This window comes from Camarhynchus parvulus, chromosome 1 (assembly GCF_901933205.1).
Source record: "Camarhynchus parvulus chromosome 1, STF_HiC, whole genome shotgun sequence".
Taxonomy (NCBI): domain Eukaryota; kingdom Metazoa; phylum Chordata; class Aves; order Passeriformes; family Thraupidae; genus Camarhynchus; species Camarhynchus parvulus.
The window spans coordinates 85,372,647-85,390,449 of NC_044571.1; the positions used below are offsets into that span (position 1 = coordinate 85,372,647).

General features: G+C 46.5%; 1 protein-coding gene across 4 annotated transcripts in view; it reads left to right on the forward strand.

Annotated features, from left to right (window-relative positions):
- Positions 1–11,817: 11,817 nt before the first annotated feature.
- The window catches only part of GAB2 (GRB2 associated binding protein 2), a 94,492-nt gene continuing 88,506 nt past the window's right edge, over positions 11,818–17,803 (forward strand). The window contains exon 1 of one of the 4 annotated variants that reach the window (XM_030945254.1): positions 11,818–12,054. In XM_030945254.1, coding sequence (XP_030801114.1) covers positions 11,983–12,054 — 72 coding nt within the window. In that variant the 5' untranslated portion in view covers positions 11,818–11,982. The remainder of the gene's footprint in view (positions 12,055–17,803) is intronic. The other 3 variants (XM_030945245.1, XM_030945272.1, XM_030945262.1) reach the window with 3 other exon arrangements.

Below are 17,803 nucleotides of genomic sequence, written 5' to 3' on the forward strand. Positions count from 1 at the left end.
ATGGTGGGGTTTTGTTGTTGCTTTGCTTTTCTGTTGTTGTTGTTGAGAAAATTTCTCATGTGCTCATTGGACCAAACAGTTTGGTCTATATTGTGAAACAACCAACAGATGCTCCCAAGCATTGCTGTATATTAAGTAATTGCTTATCATTATAGGATCTGAACTCCTTGGCAGTCTCTAATGGGTTTAGGCTCTCAGCTTCTCTGCCAGGTAAAGAAATACTGATTTCTGTTTTGAAGACAGTATTATGGGAAGAGCATGTGACTTGCCTGAGGCAACTGGAAACCAGTGATTTATTTGGGACTTGAACTGAGGGTTTCCAGCATCTTTCTTCCATTCCAAATGATCACAAATCAGCAAATTATCATTTGCATAGTGCTTGCTACTCATAAGCCCACTATGGCTGGAGTATAAACCATGTATATAAAGAGGAAAAGCAAGGTAGTGGCCTTCCTGCTGATGAAGCCCATGTATATGGGCACACACTATGAGAAGTGGCTGCAGCACAGCCCTGAGAACTTCTTTTCCAAGTACATGGAAAAAATTGAAAAATTGTAATCAACTAGCACTACACTGGTAAACTGCAGTCACAGTTCTCTCTGGTGAGGCTATGTGGTACTGCACCTGCAGCATCTAAAAATACCTGTTTATGTCATGTGGCACCTGCCATGTCTCAGTGTGCTCCATGGCTGGGGTTTTTACCTGTTGTGATCATGCAAGCAACATCACCATGAGGTCATTACTTTGGGGGGTTTCTTGTGTGCACTGAGACATCTCCTGCATATCAAGATGTTTTCATGTCTCCTTCATCCACTTGATTAGGCAGGTGTTAATTGTGCGTTTGCTGGTTTGCATTTCCCAGTACAGCCCTGAGTTGGCAAGTCTGGTTCCACAAAACAGTTTGAGCACCTGCCTTCCCTTTGAAACCACTGAGAAGTTCCCACATCAGACACTGAAGTATCTTCCTGCATTTGGACCATCTCTCCTTTAGTATGTTGTCTTAAGTGTTATTGCTGTCCTTTACATTTTGGAATTACTTCTCTGCAGAAAGATGTGGAAAGAGTACAGCTGCCAAACAGCCCCATCCATAGTATGTTCCCTAAATGACTTGCAATGAGCAGGTATCCTTTTTGAAGTCCTTAGTCACTGATTCTGTCACAGTCACTGTAAATGAGAGTGCCTGAACTGGAAGCCCATCTTCTGAGAAGAGAGTGGGGTGATGGCAAAACATCTCCTGTGCACTCTGCTGGCAATCCCCAACAGCAGCTCTGGGCTGCCTGCATTGGTTTTGGCATCAACGGGAGGTTGTTGATCCTGCTCTGAGATGCCAGATCTGAAGGGCAAGGTGGGGCTAAACAGCAACAGGTGAAAAACAAGATGTAAAAAGGAAGACAATGGAAGGTGCCAAAAAGTTCTAGGTTAATGTGACATGAGTCACAAGTTACAGGGAAGGACACAACTGCTTCAAACAGGTTTGCAGGGTGGCTGTCAGGGTGACAGGGCAAGAACAAAGAACTGGTCTAATCCGCCTTTTGTTCTTTGCCCTTTTCAGAGGTTGTTGCATGACTGAAGGTAAAGGTTGAACCTTTGATTTTCAGATAGGTAGATGTAAGTAAGAAAGAAGTAAAAAGGATGCACTGTAAGTGGGTTTTTGTGAGTTTCCAACTAGGTATCCATGAGGAGCAGTCTCCCCAGTCTTCTACATGTCCTGGTTCGTTTCAAGGTGCTTGATGAGCTGGGCATCCAGTGAGCTAAGGGGACATTGCCCTTGGGTCCAAAAGCTCAAAAAAACTACCCCTGGTAATTTGGCAGATGAAGCAGGAGCTGAGCAGGGTAGTCCCAAGAGAGGTAACCAGATGGCCCAGAAGGGGAAGGAAGGGTTGTCTAGTCTTGGTAGCAGCCTTCAACATGTGCTGGTTTTGCTAGTGGTGAGAGAGAGAAGAGGCTGAGGCCCTTTGCATTATGGTACTGCTCAGGGTTAATACCAAGATTGGCATTCTTGTGAGAAACTTAATTTATGGGTAGACAGCAAGGGTGGGAGCCACTGTGTTCCCTCCAGGCTGGCATTGTTCACCTTGTGCTACGTATATATAATATGGGCTGGTATTGCCAAGGAATGTGACATTTTTTTTCTGGGATTTCCATGTGGAATGTTGTGTATTTCCTTTGAATGTCCTTTCTAGAATGAAACAGAAGTTAATCTGGAGGATGGGGAGGTCATTTCTCTTGGACATGTAAGCAGGGAAATGCACCAAGATTTTAATTTAAGCAGCTTTCCTTGCTCCATCTTCTCTTAGAGTCTGCGCCCTGACAGTGACTGAAGCCAGATAAAAACTGTGACACTTCTTCAAATACAAAGTTGTTACTCTTTGCACACAGGAATCACCCCTTTGGCTGACTGCAGTGCGCAGTGTGGTTTTAGTGCTGGGGTGTTTTTAGTGCCATAAGCAGTCACCTCTCAAGCCCAGGTGACCAGCACTGTCTCTGCTAGCATCATTTTGTAAGTATTTCTTGAAGTTTCAGTTCCTCAATAGCCCATGCTTGCCTCTTTTCAAGTTTGTCCTCACTTTGAGCTTCAGAGGAAAGAATGAGTGTCATTGATTACTGCGTTGGTAGCTTTGCAACATTAGAACAGAGTGATGGGAGATAAAAGAGCTACACCATAAATTTTGCATAACTAAATGCCAGGCTCTCAGAAGAGTGTTTAGAGGAAAACGTCTGTTTTTTTCACTTCAAGAATATCCGATAATCCCATCACGTAATTTTTAATGTGTAAGATCAAAGTATCCCAAAGTACCCTATTTTTAATTGAAAAAATAATACCTGCAAAACTAACACCCTGTTCCAGACTTCTCATTTTTAAATCCACAGGAGAGCAAATGCACACTCAGAAGCTAGAAGTAGAGATTGCTGTTCTCTCCTTTATGATTTACATTGTGATACTGTGGCAGTGCTCAGACCCTGGGCTGTTGTACCTTCTGTATAAGCAGAGACAAAAAGGTACATGGGCCAAATGTTTAAACATCAGCAGACCAGCACAGGGATTTTGGCTGAATTACCTGCATTCAGGCCCCCAGACCTGAGGGAAACATGCAGCAAGGTGCCCAGGTCAGCAGTTCTCTCTCTGGTTTATTTGGTAGTAGTTGTAATTTATAAGGCATCGCTTGTTTGAGGGAATGCCAAGACTTTGACGGGAAACGTAAAGTACAGTTTTGCTTGCTGGACTAATATTGATTGTTTTGGGAATAGCCTATAGATGTGTTTTTCCTCCGGGGGGAAGGGGGGCTAATTTGCCAAGAAACACTTTTGTCATTGTTTCCATTAAATATGTGTATAGAGATAAACATGGCTTTGCTGTAGCTGAAACCAGTAACAGCCATTATGACTGTTGTTTTAGCCTTTACCTTACACTTAGGGACAAATGAGAGATGGGTCCAAAGGAGAAATAAGATTTTGTATAAAGATTGACAGAGTTCTAATTTCCTCAGACCTATCCAAAGCTGCTCAAGCCACAAAAATGGTGGTCTCGGGGGTGAATTTATTGTTTTTGCTTACTGTTTGTTGCAGAGCCATGACCTTCAGAAGGGTTGTAAAGTTTTATTTTATGATCCTGCTGATAAAGAGACATGTGTAATTTACTATATGAGTTCTTACAGACTTGGCTAACAACAAGTTTGACCCAGAGTTCAAAGAAATTATGGCTCCCGTTGTTTTATGGCTGTTGTGCCGCAGTGTCTGCTGCACAAGGTGTACAGAAAAGATGCTGTAAAGGGAGAGCTTTCAGATAAAGGGCCAGAGAGGGACAAGACTGTATGGCCATTTAAAAGTCACGTACCAGCTACATCAGAAATTGTAGGCTCTATTGTGAGTGAAATACTGATGAAATTACTTTAGAATCCATGTAGCTCTTATTGCTGACACTATTTTACTGCAGAAAATTGAGGCACAGAGCAATTAATCTTCTTGCCCAAGGTTAAGGAAGATGTGTGGCCGAAGCGTGGAAGTGACCCAAATCAACCAAATCCCTCCTTGGCGCCTGCTCACAAGACTTCCATCTCTTTGCCTTTGGGTGCACTGCCACGCCAGAAACAAGGCAGGATGTTTGCAACTGATCTGGTTTCAAACGCATTTTTGGCATTTCTAAGATCCTAGACTGTGCTTCAGTGATTTTTATCTATCCCTGTATGTCCCGAGGCCTTTCAGAGATAGCAATCCTGCTGTTTAATTTTATTACTCTTACAATTGATTTTTTTTTCTGAATAATTTGAGGCAGCCTAAAGAGTAGATTTTTAATTTTCTTTGCAAGGCTTCATCTTCCACTTTGCTCTTCATTGATATCTGTGTGTCTTACTATTTTCACCAGGTTAATGTACTGCTACTCATGCTGAAAGAATGGAGTTCAGAGTTTTTTGGAAGTCACTGATCATACAGGTTGCTGGCAAAAAAGTATGCAAACTGCTCAGAAAAAAATCAGTGTGGTCTGGTAGGAGGCTTTGGTAATCATGTAAACATTTAAGTTTTAGTATGGAACTATTCCCTACTATCTGTCATGGCTTCAAAAAGAGGCTATATTTCCAGTGGAAAATAATTACACTTCACTGATGCAATGTTTTTTGGTAATACTTCCATGGTGTCTTTACCTTCAAAGTGATTTTTGAGCAATAATTCCAGTATCTCTGATGGCCCTTTGAAGATCCTGTGCTCAGTACTGTGGTTAAAGCTGTGTGAAGCAGGCATATGATCCATATTTTTCTGAGACACAAGTCTCCCATTTTCTGCTCGTCCCCCAGCTTTGCTGTTGCTCCGTTGATGAATGCTGTGGCCATGGGCTGCACATCCAGGCAGGAGACAGCTGAACTCCCACCACAGCCAGCTCAAAGGCTGACTGACCTCTCAGTGTCAGTGCTGCCAGGGCTGTTCACACACCTGGGACACTCCAGGTCAGTGATAGATGAAGGGACTTGCCAGAGGCTGTGGAGGGAAGCAAGAGTAAGGATTAGGGTTCCATTTCCAGGCTGCCCTGTCAGAGTTGAGAACAGGTTTCTCCCATTTCTGCATGAAGTTACAGAAACTCAGTGTTCAACTGGTAGCCAGTTTGCAGCTCCAGGAGATGCAGCTGTGAGCACTTACCTACTGCAGAGATTCTGTCATCACTGTAACTGAGGAGGTCTCCTTTTGGCAGGTTGGGCTCACATGATGGCATCTCTGTGAAGCACTTGAAATGACCTCTGCAGCTGTTTAGTATAAATAAATCACCATGTGCTTTCAGGCTGGCTCAGCAGCGCGTAAGTGGCGTCATAGCTGCCAAGATGGGGCTCTGCACAGCAGCTGGAGTTCTGGGAAAAGCGTGCTTCAGGTGCTTCTCTGTAAACGTGCATGGCTGGTGCTTTTCCAGATCACCCTACAGGGCTGAACTTTGCCACCTGCAAAACTCGAATAACCACACAAATCAAATCCAAGGACCTGGTTTACACAGTGGCTTCAAACAGTCTTTCAAATTCCTTTATTACTAATGGCATTAATAAATTATTAGTGTTCGTGGTGATTTAGGAAGTATAAGGTTCAAGTATTTAACAAATTTTATGGGCCTGTTTGTTAATGAACTTGATGGATGACTTGCCAGGCAGGATTATGTTGCCATGTCCTTGCAGTGCATGCTAAAACACGATGTTTTTAGCACTGCGTTACTCCGGTCCCTAATTGAGATCCAATACCATCTGTAACAGTGCTGCCATGGATAAAAGGAGGAAAGTTTGTGCTAAACCCTGTGAGATAGAACATTATGAAGTGTTCATTTCCCAGATCATTAGAAACTTAAAATAGCCATCTGGTCAAAACCAAAGATGCATATGCCTGCAACCACAGCTTAACAGCATTCAACTGGGAGGGTGGCTGCTGTGTAGCATTTGGGACTGGCAACTGCAGAGCAGCTTTTGCTCTGATCTCAGCAAAGTCTCTTTACACTTTAGACTTCTAGGAGATGTCTGTTTAAAATGCAGTCAACATCTCAGCCAGGAATATAATAATACACTCTAGATGGGCTAAAATGCTTTGAAACCACAAGGGCATTTCCCCTCCATGCACTTCTCCAGTGATTATTTTCACTGTTAAAAAAGCAAAAATATTTCTTTATTTCAGTCTTTGTTTGCCTGGGCTCAGCTTCTTTTGGGAGTACATCGGTGTATCTTAACTGTCAGCATTTGAGGGGCAGTAAAAAAGACAACAGGCTCTTGAATTTGCAAAATTTGACCTAAAGTATGATGGCTTTCACATGCTTCTTCCATGACCTGACACTGGTAGCAGCTGGGGGGGTCTGAAAATAAGGTCTTTATGCTGCTGGCTTTCTTACATATACCACATGCCCCTTTCTCACCTGTAGATTACCTGCAGTAAAGCTATAGGTCTGCTGTGGACACAGCATTCTGTATATTCCTGGTTCTCAGATGCTGAGAAAATAGGAAGAGTGGAAAATAGGACCTGGCGAGTCCATCCTCAGCAGCCACTCACTCCTGCTCATGGTCTTAGCTTCCCTACTTGTATAGTTATATATAGTTTGTTTAGTTTATAATTCTAAAGGCTCACGTGCATAGTAGGTCTGTGTTCCAGTAGTTTTAGCTCTAAGCTGTGCACGGTCAACAATTGTAAACAAATGTAGAGGTATATATTCTAAGTAATTTACACTTTGTAGAAGAGGCCTGGACATAATACAACAGCAATGACTTCCTTCTTCTAATAGAATTTTTAGTTCATTATATTGGCTGTACAGGTCAAGCTCATATCCTGAAGGGGTGTCACTGGAAGGAGGAGTAGGGGGAAAGCATCTGTTTTTATTCTGGCTTCTGTTTTCTCCAGCAGATATAATGGCACATGACCGTTGAGCCAACAGTAATCCAGTTACAAAAGTCTTCAGAGTTACTGCACCAACCAAATTAAACTTGATTACATCCAATTATGCTGAAAAGCCAGACAACAGCTCTTAGCTTGGGGTGAAGTAACTTCTTGCAATCGCATGTGGGGAGGCCTTGCAGGGTGTCAGGAGGATAATTGCTCGTTTGCTCTACCACAGAGCACCATCTGCTCTTGAAGTAATGCCTAAGGATGTGAGAGTACACCGGGGTCGGGTAAGCAGGCAGGGCAGCACGGCAAAGATTTCTCCCTGCCTGTTTTATTATCATTTGTTTTATGGTTGCTTGCCCTGGGTCCAGCTGTGCTCAAAGCCCCATTGTGCCAAGTAGCGTCCATAGAGGGAGTCCTTCCCATGCCGAGCTGCCAGTCTCATCAGGGAAAAACAAAGATGAAGTGGCCTTTATGCTTATGTCAGAATAGTGTCTGTGTCTGCAGCATTGCCTGGTGCACTTTCCACCAAGCAGTTGTATAATGGTTTTCTGTTTTGAGGAGGTGACAAAAAAACTGGGAAACCTCCTAGTTTCCCTCACTTCTGTGGTAAAAATAGCAAAAGGGGGGGGGGGGGGAGAAAAAGGTAAAGGTAGCTGCCAAAAATGTGTCTGGATCCAGGTAAGAGAGTGTGCATGAGGAGCTCATCCATCCTAGAAAGAAGCAACAGGTGCAAAAAAAAATTCTACCTGGGTCCAGAACTGAGAAATGCGTTAGTAGTGTTCTGCCCCAGCTCCGCTCCAGGCAGTTATTTCTAAGTGTCTAGTTTGGTGAGAGAAGTGGGACTGGGCTTCAGTGTTGACTGAATAGGAATAGGAAGTCTTCTTTATTAATCTTCAAGTGTGAGGACTGGAAGTGTCCTCCAGCTGCATCCACAGACGCCATCCAGCTCAGCACCCCAGCCCCTCCCTGTCCTGCCCGGGGGGTCTGCATCCATTCTGGATGGGATGTGCTGGCCAGTTCTGGCCAGGATCTCCAACAGAGAGAGGACAAAGAAGGAGCATCAACTCCACACAAGCCTATGTGCCTTGAACACTGCTGACCTTCAAGTCATCTCTTCTCTGTTTCAGGCCTGTATTAAGGCATCAGAGCTCTGATGCTCCCGTCTTTGCCACAACACTCTACTGAAGATGCTTCAAACTGTCTCATTATCTGATCAAAGCACCTTGTTCTACTATTCCCTCTGCTCATGGAAAGCAGCCAGTGCTGCTGGAGCAGCTGTCTGTCACAAGAAGGAAAGGACTGTCTTGTGGTTTGGCTTCAATTGCAGTCGTTCTGGGGGGCTTGCTGTGCACTTCTGTGGAGGGTGGAAAGCTTGAAAAGACTTGAGTTCTTGAAAGAGGTGATTTTTTTTTTTAACCTTGAAAATTCTTCAATAAATCAAAAAGCTGCTCCCATCCCGCTCTGCTGCAGGAACTGTTGCGCGAAGATAAAGTCAGGTCTTATTGTTGTGGAGCTGCATCTCAGGAGACTGAGCATTTGCTCAGAATTAAAAGCAGGCAAGGAGCACCAAGCAGCACAGCAGATTTTTCAAGCCTTTCCTTCCCGCCCCCAGCCTGTTTCGGTTTATATTAACCGCCGTATAGGCATTTCCAAGGGATTTGTGCCTGGCTGGGGTAGGTAGCCCGAAGCGTTTCAGCCAGCTGGTCCCTAATCCACAGGAAATGCCCGGTGTCTCCATCCCGACTGCTTGCACCAGCGACTGGGAGAGAAGAGAATTGCTCCGCCTGCAGCTTTCCCGTCTGCCAGCAGATGGCACAGCTCATTTGAATAAATTTGGAGCAGGAAGGAGTAACCGTGGACATTGTGGTTTCTTTCTTAGAAGTTCTGATTTTTCGGTTTCAGACATGAACAAGAAACCACACTGAAGGTTACAATTAAAAACCCCAGAGGTTTCTGCAGAAGAAAGTGTCACTTTGCCTTGCACGCCAGCACGTTAAAGACAGTACAAAGGCTTTTTCTTAGAAAAATGTTTCTCAGCCTTACGCTTGTTCAATGAATATTATTTCTTATATGACATCTCTTAATTTCTCCCTTGCTATGTCTGCTAATTCTGCTGTTCCTCCTTCAGTTGCTTCTGCTGGCAGAGATGGATTCTCAATGGCTTCGCATAACTCCCTTGTCAGGTTTTTCCAACACAGGGATGTGGTTTTCACACAGTTTTCCGCCAAGGCTGCTGGCTGTTAGCTCACACTCCAGAGATTTACGCAGTCAGCTGGGGCCAGCCTGAGTTCATTCTCCACTGCCGGTTGGAGGAACAGCTTGAAGTTGGTAAAAACTGTTACGAACGTGCAAGTGCTGCCAAATCGAGCTGTGCTCATGACAGACATGGTCTTTAACTCCCAGGGGCACTGAGGGTAGTATTTGTGTATCCTCCTGGCCAAAAGCTTTAAGGAGGGCCAGCATTGTAAGGCGTTGTAATGTTACATGCATTGGATCATATGTAATCAGGAAGCCTGATGCCAGAATTAACTCACTGTTCCCACTCTGCATACAGCCACAGTGGAATTGGGGAGGCACGTTCACGTGCAGCATCTTTGTCTGAAGCATTTTTCTGCATAGAGCTTATATTACAGTTGGATTCGATTATCTTGGAGGCATTTACCAACTTTAATGACTCTGTGATTCTGTGTCACATGTGAGAACAGCAGGATATTCAAATGTACAGAAAATGCAACCGATTTCCCATCCAAAAGTCCCAGCAAACTGAGATACCTGTGAGGTATTACCAAAAGCATGGAAAAGAATTCACAGGGGTTCTTCATGTTTTGAACGCTGTTCGGATATATCTTGTGATATAGCCAAGTCAGTAAATTTGATCCAGAATAGGGGATGAGTGGAGAGAAGGAATAGTACAGCAAGGGAGCAGGGCAATAAACCAAGGGCTGTCATAGAACATGCAGAATAATTCATTCCAATACACACAATGATAATTATGGAGCATTTCTTTAAACATCCATCACCCAAATGAAATGTTCCAACTCTATGTGGTAGAAGTTGTTAACATAAAAATGCAGACAGGGTTCTCTGCAGCTGGTATTCAAACTGATACCACTTTGCATTGGTGTCAGTATGAATGAATTCCTAACCTGTGAATCATTTACATACACCATGGAATAGTTTTGCATGATACCTTTGTATTAATCATGATTATCTGTTCTTAATTGAGTCTTTCTAAATCTCCAATAGCTCACTGGCCTCCCTGAAATTTCTGTGTGTTTTTGGGAAGATCTCTCAAGTGCAGGTCACCAGGACACAGTTTTCTCTACGAATGCACAAAGTGCCTCTAACCCAGGAGAGTTTGCTGATGAGACTCTGGCTCTCATGCAGTGTAAATTGATATGGCTCCAGTACACTGATTAAGGCAATGCTGGCTGAGGCCAGCACAGAACTGGTCTCTCCATCCTCCCCTGCTATCAGCCCCATCACACACACTGTGCTGGCAGAGATGGGCAAGCTGATCTGAGCATAGCCTCTCTCTGCAGAGATTGCCCAGCACTGGATTAGGATCAAGCCCTTCCTTTGGGTAGTGAGAAGGTAGAAAAATCTTCCTATGTAGCCTTTGCATTTCACTGGCAGAAAAACAAAGCTGTTGAGAAAATACATTCCTAACAAATGACTGACTTGTTCTGTAAGGGGTTATTCCCCTACTTTACGCATTCACAAAGATGATAAACAACATATGGCTTAACCGGGCTGTCCCCATCTTGAAAAGAGGTGTTGCTCCTACCTCCCAGAGGCACTACAAGTTGCAATTACTGCTCTGAAGTGATGCAAGATCCCTGCTCGAGCGACATTATATAAAGGTTGTTGTTGTGTGACATACAGTAGCAAATCCAGCCAGCATAGAGTTGTTATTGCACCAGCTACCGCACAAACACATAAGGAGGGACCATCCCTGCCCACAGAGGTTGGACAGGCAGGGAAGCTGAGGCAGGGATGACTGAATGTGCCCGAGCAGGTTTGGGGCAGAGCTGTTGTATAGAGACAGGTCTTAGAAATTCATCCCTAGCAAATTGTTGTGTTTTCCACATGAGTGTGGGCTAAGAGGACTCAGTTTTTATGGGTGCCATGCCCAAGTTTTGCTTTAAAGGGTGCAGTGAAAGCAAGGTTAGAGCATAACCCAACTAAGAAGGGCTGTGGAGAGATGTTTTATTACTGCCTGAGCTGGGGAGGAGAGGATCAGGCTTTGAAATGTACAATGTTGCTAGATCTAAAAGTTGATAGTGAATCTCAGCCAGGGTATAATACACTGTAATACAAAACCTGGCTTGTCTGCATGAGACTCCAATGGCAGTCAAATCCCCTTTCAGTGGCCAGTGCTCCATTACTTAAAAATCAATAATAAAATACGAAGCTTTTATTGATTCCCCTCGTGGTTTTTTATTGCTGATTTTTTTTTTCTCCAGGAGGGTTTTTGGCATCACTGGTGTTTGGCTGTTTCTTGCTCAACCTCTTTGTTTTCTTATGGCACCTTCATCTCAGGCACAAGCCCCTGAGCACAGAGAGGTTAAAGCCAGCCTCGCCTTTCCGAGGTGAGAAGGACCTTTTCCACTAAGACAGAGGGAGGGTCCTGGGGTAATGAAACCTTACGGGGAAGAGGTCTGGGAGGAGCTGTACTTTTTAATTAACGAAACGTTGCGCTGTCAGAGATCACCTGCTGCAGTATGATAAAGTTTCTCTGTAGGCACTGTATGAGTGTGGGGCACACAGGGACGAGCGGCAGCCCCTCGGGGGCGGCGTGGGGCCGAGCAGCCCCTCTCCCCGCGGGGTTTGTGTCTTTAACACGGCTGGCGGGGCGCCGGGCGGGCGGAGGCGTGGTGAGCCGGGAAGGAGCCAGTTTCCTGCTTCCCCGCTCGCAGCCGAGCGGCAGCGGCGGCGGGGGGAGGCGCTCGCCGCCCCCCATCCATCCTTCCATCTCTCCCTCCCTTTTTCCCTCCCTCCCTCCACCCACCCACCCATCCATCCATCCATCCATCCATCCGTCCGTCCGCTCACCAACCCACCCACCCCCGCCCGCCCTCCATGGGCCGGCGCGGCCGGCGCTGAGCGCCGGGAGGCAGCGCCCGGCGGCGCCCGGCTGCCGCGATGAGCGGCGGGGAGGTGGTGTGCTCGGGCTGGCTCCGAAAGTCGCCGCCGGAGAAGAAGTTACGGAGATACGTAAGTCTCTGCCCACCCCATCTCATCCTTACCCCGGCCCCGGGAAAGCCGGGATCCATCCCCCCCGCCTCCATCCCCGCTCCTCCGCCGCCCGCCCGGGTGCACCTGCCGCCGCCTCTCCCGGCGCCGCGGAGGCTCGGCTGGGCGGGGGTGCCCCTTGCCCGGGCGGGGAACGAACGCTTCTGGCTCCCCGCCTCTCGGGGAAGGCGGGTGGGAGCATCTCCGAGCCCCCGGCTTGCTCCCTGCCCCGGGCTGGTGGGATGGGCGGTGGCGGCCGCGGCCGGAGCGGACGCTCGGCGCTGGGGCCGCTCTGGCTGCGCCCCGCGGTGGCCGGGCTCACCCGGGACCTGCGACGGTCACACCCCCGCCTTTGAAGTCGTCTGTTTTAGGGGAGGCTGGGAGTACCTTGGTCCCAAAGAGTAAAGGTACTAACGCATCTTGGATGTCCCCCAACATTCCCATAATACTCGCTCTCCCCCATCCCGTGCAGGGTTCCTATTAATCATTGAACGTCCGAACCCTTTGAAGATAGCACCAGTAGCGCTTCGATAGCCTTTGTGTCGTTAGCGGCTGAGATCAAACACTTCAAAGAAGTTGTAAAAAGAGGGTCCAAATGCCAGCTCTGTCACATTCCCCACTCATTGAAAGAAATAGCTGTTCTTTGCATCCTCCGCCTGACGCTCCTGCCATGTGCCACGAGCATTAGCGCTCAGAAACGCGCTGCCGTCCTGTGACTCGGCGCATCGCTCCCCACGATGTCCAGGGTCGCACTCCCTGACACCAATGACCAGCCTCAGCCAGCCTTCAGATGACTGGAATGCAGCCTCTGGGAGGGAGCTGGATGCTCTCCCTTCCTGGGGGGGACGCTAGCCAGATCATCCTTTGGTCCTGTTGCTTTTGCCTGCGTGCATTTGGGGAATGGCAGGCAGAACAAGTGCAGCTGGTGTCTCCCCAGTGCCTGTTATTGATTGATGGAAGCATCAGTGCCTACCCTTGAGAGGGAGATGGATGTCTGTAGTCCTGTACTGCAGGCTAGAGCAGGACTGGGGTTGTGTCTGATTTGTGACGGAGTGTTATTAGCCTTGCCCAAAATAGGTTCAACCCTATAGATACCAGTGGTACCACATCTCTTTGCATTAGACTATGTGTCCAGTTGCTCTTGGCAATTCTTTCCTTGTGTGCCTTATGCTCTTCCAGGGAATATCAGGTTGGCACAGGGCTGAGGGGTGGAACTGCTAGGGAATCCAGTAAGGTAAACCTGAGTGTTTATGTGGGAAGTATCAACCCCCTAATGAACGTAGGTAGGCTTTGTGGGAGGTGGACAGAATGACTTTGTGCATGCTGAATTGTGGAGGATGCTTTTAGCTTAATGGAGCAAAGCACCTTCCTCCCGCAGAAATCAACTAATTGCTGATCCTGAGTCACCAATGGCCTTAACTCATCAAACATCATTAGCTCCCCAGCATCTGCCCCATGAAAGGGCGCTCACATCACTGTCTGAATATCCAGCTTGTGCTCTGGCATTCCAGCAAGAGCTGAATAAATCTGCTAAATGCTCTACATGGAGGGTGTGACACGCTGGCGGTTAGTGCTAATTATCGATGTGCATAAGAGTGCTTTTCATCCACATACATCCCAAAGTGCTTTGCAAGCCACCTATGTTTTCAAAACATCCTCATTGCCCCAAGAGGAAATGCAGCCATGCTGAGATGTGCCCGGCCATCCCACGCAGCCTCGGCGGGGCAGGAAGCAATGCTTGGCAGATGTCACTCGAGGGGATCTCTGCGCTGAAGCGGTCCCGGTGCTGTGGTCAGTGGGACTTCCCTTCCAGTCACACCAGTTGCACCAGCTTCCTGCATCAGTGGCTGGATTTGAAAGTGTTGGCCTTTAGTTTGGACCGTGTCTCACTTGGGGGTGCCTCATCCCTTTGCTTTTTCATGCATTATTATTGATACTGTGTTTATGTAGCTGCAGTGTGCATTTAGGGTGTTGGTGTGTGGATCAGGTTCTCCTCGAGTGTAGCTCAGAGCAGCTTGCTCGTCCAGAGCCTGAGGGTGATGGCTTTCCTCCCATAAAACCTGCCTTTGTCCACAATAAACCCACATGGTTGGACTTTGGTTTTTGTGCACAAAAGACGGTTTATGCCGGCTTTTGTATGGCCTCAAAGGGAAGGTGCTGAATCGCTGGCTTTGCCACTTTCCTTATGTCTTCGGTTTATGTTCTGCTTTGAGATCTCAGAGGAGAAATCTCAGGCTGCAGGATGCTGCTAATGGGGTTTGAAGTTCCTGCTCTGGCTGTATTGACACAGGGGAGAGGATAGATTTATTTTTTCTTTGACAAGTGCATTTCAAATGTATGTGTCTGCACATGGGTGTGTTGCTAACGCTGTCCTTGAAGTGCTGTGCTTTTATAAGCCTGGTTTTGTTTTGCTTTTATTTTTCAAGGAGATCTATGGCAAGAAAGGAAAGTACTGAATTTTCTCTCTGACTTCCACCCAGGGTGGTTGAGAAAGGGGACTCCTCCACAGCTGATCTGTGCAGCATTAATCTGCATTTACAGCAGTGCCTGCTCTGTTTCACTTCAGAGGATTGTGTTTATGTGAGATTGTGGGATCTATTTGTACAGCACTCTGGGAAATATCACTGTTGTGAGTTTCTCTTCTGTTGAGGGACATTCAAATGATCAAACGATGACTGCTTAAAGGTTGAGACAAAGTGTACCTTTTTTCAGCCTCATAACTGCAGACAGGGGTTCCCGTAGACTCTGGGCAGTTTGGCTGTAAATGCTACTGTAATATTGATAATAAAAGCTAAGCAAACAATTGAAGGTCAAAAGTAATTGAAGTACCAAAATATCTCTTTTTACTTCTGCTCTGCTTGGGACATCAAGCTCCCTCGTCCTCATGCTTAATTGCTTTTTTCCAGACAAACACTTCTTGTACATTCATTGAATGGTTTGGGTTGGAAGAGAGGTTTAAATTCATCTATCCCAATCCCCCGGCAATAAGCAGGGACATCTTCACCTAGACCAGGTTCCTCAGAGCCCTGTCCAGCCTGGCCTTGTATGTTTCCAGGGACAGAGCATCCACCACCTCTCTGGGCAACCTGTGCCAGTGGCTCACCACCCCATTTAAAAAAATTTTCTTCATCATATCTGATCTGAATCTACCGTCTTTCAGTTTAAAACCATTGTACATGTTCTGTTGCTACAGACCCTGTTAAAAAGCCTGTTCCTACCTTTTGCCTCTCTGACTTTCATGCATGAAAGAATCTCCTTGTATGCAGCCACAAAGCACAGAACTGTCTTTTAATTCTCCTCCTGGCTCCTCCTTAAAGCACATGTGAAAAAAAATTTAAAAAAAAAACCAATCCCTAAACAAAACCCTGGGCTTTAGTTGTGTGACCAGCCAGCCGAGACCAGTGCATGTTGTGCTGGTCCTGTACTGACTCACTGTCTCCCGGTCCTCTCCTGCTGGACGTGCCTGTCTGTTGTCTCCTGTGTGAGACGTGGGTTTGGAGCAGTGTTTTGTGTCTGTCCGCTGCCCAGCACGATGGGCTCAGGGCTGGACTGTCTGGCAGGGAAGCACTGTGAAAAACAAGTGCTGTCGTAGAGCAGCTCAGCTCCCTATCGTTAGATCAGTGTGCTCTGCCTGCTCATTTATGTACCATGAAGTCAGAGTATTTTCTGTCTGGCTGAGATGTATGTCTGCAGTTCTGACTACAACAAAAGCTTCTCATCATGTGCCGGTTGTACAGTCCTCTAGTGCTGTGGGTTTTGGTTTTTTTCCTCCCAGCTGGTTTATCTGGGCTTGTCCTTGTGCATCAGTTTCATTCTTACATCAAGCAAAAGAAGTTTAATCAAGGTCATTGGAAGAGCTGCTCCTCTCTGATGGGACAAGCGAGAAGAGGTTAAAGGGGTGATTTACTGATTGCAGCCCTGTTCCTAGGGGCAGCTCCTTGACGAAGGGCTTATTTTGGTTCCTGAAGTAGATCCTTCATATCCCACCTGAAAATGCATTGTAAGGATGTCCTCCTTAAATGAGAATGTGGGATGTGGACTGAAGTAGGACCATTAGTGCAGGGTTACCATAGGCTGTCAAGTAGTGGAGATGTCAGGTGGACTTTGGCACAGTGCTGATTGGGATGAAATTTTATAGGAGAGAGGAGAAAGAACATCTCTTTATTCTGCAGCAAAGTACAAAAGATAGGTATTGTGCAAAATTACCTCATTTTTTTCTTTTCTAAGGAGGTTTAATTGGTCACTCCCATGCTCAGCTGTGCCATGCCTCATTCAGGATGCTCTACCCATTAACAAAAATAGGAAACAGTTGCAGACACGCCAGAGAAAAGCACCAAAAAGTGAGCAAAGGTATAGAAAACAGAAAGACTGAAAGAAATAGGGTTGTTTGGGGATGAGAGGGCTGAGAGGAGAAATATCAGTCCTGGAGTATATGCCAAAGCTGGCTGTGAAGGGAAAGGGAGTAAACTGTTCTACATGGCTGGTGATTGGAGGCCAAGAAGTGCTGAGCTTGAACTGCAGCAAGGGAAACAAGTGTAGGAAAAACTTCCTAACCTCTGATTGCCAGAGGAGTGAAGCAGTGGAACAGATGGTTTGGGATGGGCTTGGAGTCTCCATCGTGGCAGTTCTGAAGTGCAGGTTGGCCAAACTCCACTTCAGAGAGCTGAATCTATTTAGAGGCAGTGGAATAAATTTGACAAATTCTCCAGAACTTCCTTCCAGCGCTGGTTTGGGTGAATTTATGGATTTTGCGCCTGAATGCAGGGAGGGGTACCTAAGATGCTTAAGGGCACTGATTATGTCACCTGGATCTCCTGATGGGACTCAGGAAAGTCCTCTGACAAGTTCTTTGTAGAAAGTTTTGATTGCACTGAAACTCCATGAGTTTGCACTTATTCCATCTGTCAAACTGCCTTGCTGCACCCTGCTCCTCCCATGTAATCTCCCAGCTTGATCCCAGAAGACCATCATATATTTTAGCTATTGTAATCTGCCCAATGATTCACAGGAGGGATGAACACTTGCTCCACCAGAGAAGGTTTTGCAGGTCAGGGGGTGCCTTTTGCTTGCAAGGGCAGTGCCTGCCAGCACTCCTGCTACACCAGCTCTCTTGTGCAATGCTGCACAAAGGTCCCACTCTCTAACTCGTTTCTCTGCTGCATCATTGCTGATGAGTCAAAACACACGACCTCTTCCCTACAAGAGGGGAAGAGGTCCTACCCCCTCCTTTTGGGGTCATTTTTTTGAGTGTGGGGCTTCATTCCTTTGCCCACTGTAGCATTTTCTGGAAACAGCCAGGTGGTGATGTATTGTCATCATGATAATTGTGGTCTAGTAACAGGCAGACACTTGAAGAATGGTTGTGGGAACGATGGAGTCAAACTCTTGATTGTAGAAGGTGACAAAATAAGGAGCAACAACCACAACCCAGATTTGAAGGTTCAGGTTGGGTCTTAGGAAAGCTCCTCCAATAAGAGGGTCATGGTGTAAAGGAACAGGTTCCCAGAGAGGCTGCAGGGTCTCAGTCTTTGGAGGTTTTCAAGACCTGGCTAGAGAAAATTCCAGCTGACCTGATCTAGTGACACCTCAAATGTCAAGTCAGCAAGCCTGGACCAGAAACCTCCTGAGGTGCCTCTAACCCAACATTTCTTAGACCTCTGCAAGGTGCAGTGCGGAGCCACGCATCTCAGAAGCAGTAGAGCTGTTGTAGCCCAGCTCACTGTGAAGGTGG